The sequence below is a fragment of the Trachypithecus francoisi genome, unplaced genomic scaffold, assembly GCF_009764315.1.
Source record: "Trachypithecus francoisi isolate TF-2019V2 unplaced genomic scaffold, Tfra_2.0 Lachesis_group16, whole genome shotgun sequence".
NCBI lineage: Eukaryota > Metazoa > Chordata > Mammalia > Primates > Cercopithecidae > Trachypithecus > Trachypithecus francoisi.
The window spans coordinates 37,486,236-37,489,900 of NW_022681461.1; the positions used below are offsets into that span (position 1 = coordinate 37,486,236).

The 3,665-nt window shown below is 44.1% G+C and overlaps 1 protein-coding gene across 1 annotated transcript; it reads right to left on the reverse strand.

Annotated features, from left to right (window-relative positions):
* Window positions 1-542: 542 nt before the first annotated feature.
* On the reverse strand, window positions 543-1,107 carry CUNH1orf43 (chromosome unknown C1orf43 homolog). The gene is given in 3 exon segments (XM_033238702.1): window positions 543-820; window positions 823-1,026; window positions 1,029-1,107. Coding segments are annotated over 3 exon segments (561 nt in total).
* Between the last annotated feature and the right edge of the window lie 2,558 nt (window positions 1,108-3,665).

Sequence of the window (3,665 nt, forward strand, 5' to 3'; positions counted from 1 at the left end):
TGTCAAATGTCAGCACAGATTTTTCTAAAATCATGTTAATTTCTTCATGACAGAGTACAGAGTGAAAAAATTTGATTTTCTCATCAAGAAAGGTATGTCAAATCTTCAGTAGATCCAGATGTGCCACCCCTAAACCTCTGCGAACATCTTTTCCACTTATTCAGCTTTCCGGGCATTACCAAAGCAGTCCCTTTTCAAACAAGGTAAATGGGTAGCTGTGGTCACCAAGCACCTGCTCCAGCTCTAACTGGCCAGGTGAGCTCACCAAGGTCAAAACCAGGAGCAATTTAAGGAAAGCATAAGATAAACATTAAGAGTATTTCAATGACCGAAATACACTACTAGTATTACTGAAGTTCTGATATTGCCAAATAGAAATAGTTGGGGAATGATCCTCCAGGCATCGGCTCTAAGAGTCTTGGACTTAGTGGGAGCTTGCTTTAGTACTGTCTGTGTTTGCTGAGCCAGACAACTGAAGGGGTGCCTTGGGCACTTGGCAGAGATGTCAGTTTGGATGTCTCTGGCACTTAGGGTCCTTCAGTTTAGTCACAGGGCACTCTCCAGTGCGTTGCAGCTGTCCTTGAAGTTTTCCAATTTGAAAAAGTGCTCAGCAGGAAAGAGGTATTACCCTCTAATGGATGGTGGTTGGGAAACAGGATGACATATTTTGCTGACCTGATTGTCATAGTCAAGAAGAAAAACGCTGCTTCCTGATAAAAATAAGTGCTCACTCTGGCCAGAGATTGCTTCACAGAGTATGCTGTTTCATGGCCATCTAGTGGAATATCAAGAAGGGCCTTGTAGGCACTCTTGAAAGGATACTAGTGTTTGGGAGATCTACACAGTAGGAGCTAAAATGCTCATCCATTAGGAAATGGAGCCACTCCTCTGTAGTATGAAATGGGATCTCAAAGGTACTTAGGTTGGCCAGTGCTTTCATACTGTAGAGGTAATTGTTGCTGTATTGATTTTCCCAGGTCTCCTGCTGTAGCAAACTGCCATCTTAATCTGCAAGAGCTTGAGTTAATGCTTTACATTCTGTTTCCTAGAGAGTTGAGTGTCAATTTCCTCCTTCAGGAACCTGGGGTATTGTCTCCCACTGTGCATAAGGTACTTTTAAAGATTTCATTTCAAAGGGCTCAACTGTCTTGTCATTCTTGTCATAAATGAATACATTTAACAGTGTAAGCGTCAGATGTCATTATCAATATGATAGTCCCTCAGTCAACCAGTTACTTGTTTTCCCCAGAGCTTGCCTCCTTATTCCTGCCCTCGTCAAGGCAATGACTCCAGGCTCCATGGTCATTTCTTAAGAAGGACATCCAAGGCAAGACATATCTGAAAATATGGAGGCTGAAATGACAGGGTGGAGAGTCAGGGAGAAAAAAGATATGTCTTACTGCTTCTGATATGGTTTGATTCTGTCCCCACCCAAATCTTATCTTGAATTATAATCCCCATCATCACCACATGTTAAGGGAGGAACCCTGTGGGAGGTGATTGGATCATGGGGGCAGTTTTCCCCTTGCTGTTCTCATGATACGGAGTGAGTTCTCACAAGTTTTGATGGTTTTATAAGTGTTTGATAGTTCCTTCTGTGTTCGTTCTCCTTCCTGCCGCCTTGTGAAGAAGGTATCTTGGTTCCCCTTTGCCTTCTGCCATAATAGTAAGTTTCCTTAGGTCTCCCCAGCCATGTAGATGTGTGAGTCCATTAAACCTCTTTCCTTTATAAATTACATAGTCTTGAATATGTCTTTATAGCAGTGTGACAATGGACTAATACAATAAATTGGTTCCGGTTGAGTGGGGTACTGCTACAAAGATACTCGAAAATGTGGAAGTGACTTTGGAACTGGGTAATAGGAAGAGGTTGGAACAGTTTGGAGGGCTCAAAAGAAGACAGGAAGATGTGGGAAAGTTTGGAACTTCCTAGAGACTTGTTGAATGGTTTTGACCAAAATGCCTATAGTGATATGAACAATGAAGTTGAGGCTGAAGTGGTCTCAGATGGAAATGAGGAACTCATTGGGAACTCAGTGAGCTGGAGTAATGAGGAACTCACTCTTGCTTTGCTTTAGCAAAGAGATTGGTAGTATTTTGCCCCTGCCCTAGAGATCTGTGGACCTTTAAACTTGAGAGAAATGATTTAGGTTATCTGGTGGAAAAGAATTTCTAAGCAGCAAAGGGTTTGGTTCAAAAGGTGACCTAGGTGCTCTTAAAAGCATTCGATTTTATGCATTCACAAAGAGATGGTTTAAAATTGGAACTTATGTTTGAAAGGGAAGCAGAGCATAAAAGTTTGGAACATTTGTAGCCTGATGATGTGATATAAAAAAAAAAATCCATTTTCTAGGGGAGAAATTCAAGTCAGCTGCAGAAATTTGCATAAGTAATGAGGAGTTGAATTTTAATCGCCAAGACAATGGGGAAAATATCTTCAGGGCATGTCAGAGATCTTGGCAGCAGCTCCTTTTATCACAGGCCTGGAGGTCAGGCCCAGGGTACCCTACTCTGTGCAGCTTCACGACGTGGCACCCTACATCCCAGCTGTTTTAGTTTCAGTTGTGGTTAAAAGGGACCAAGGTACAGCTTGAGCCATGGCTTCAGAGGGTGCAAGCCCTAACCCTTGGTATCTTCCATGTGGTGTTGAGCCTGCAGGTACACAGAAGTCAAGAATTGAGATTAGGGCACCTCTCACTAGTTGTCAGAGGATGTATGGAAATGCCTGGATGTCAAGGCAGAAGTTTGCTGCAGGAGCAGGACCCTCATGGGGAACCTCTGATAGGACAGTGTGAAAGGGAGATGTGGGGTTGGAGCCCCCACACAGAGACCCTACTGGGGCACTGCCTAGTAGAGCTGTGAGAAGACAGCCACATCCTCCAGACCCCAGAATGTAGATCCACTGACAATTTGCACTGTGCACCTGGAAAAGCTGCAGACACTCAATGCCAGCCTGTGAAAGTAGCTGGGAAGAGGGCTGTACCCTGCAAAGCCACAGGGACAAAGCTGCCCAGGACCATGGGAGCTCACCACTTGCATCAGCATGATCTGGATGTGGGACATGAAGACAAAGGAGATCATTTCAGAGCTTTAAAATTTCATGGCTGCTTTGTTGGGTTTTGGGCCTGCATGGGGCTGGTCGCCCTTTTGTTTTGGTCAATTTCTCCCATTTGGAATGGGAGCATTTATCCAATGCCCGTCTCCCACTGTATCTTGGAAGTAACTAACTTGCTTTTGATTTTACACGCTCATAGGTGCAAGGGACTTGCCTTGTCTCAGATGAGACTTTCAACTTGGACTTAGGGGTTAAAGCTGGAATGAGTTAAGACTTTGGGGGGCTGCTGGGAAGGCATGATTGTGTTTTGAAATACAGGACATGAGATTTGGGAGGGGCCATGTGTGGAATGATATCGTTTGGTTGTGTCCCCATGCAAATCTCATCTTGAATTGTAATCCCCTTAATCCCCATGTGTCAAGGGAGGAACCTAGTGAGAGGTAATGGATCATGGAGGCGGTTTCCCCTTTGCTGTTCTTGTGATAGCCAGTGAGTTCTCACGAGATGTGATGTTTTTATAAGGGGCTCTTCCCCTTTTACTCTGCACACTTTTTTTTTCTCTCCTGACACCCTGTAGGATGTTTGTCTTCCCTTTCTCCATCATTGTAAG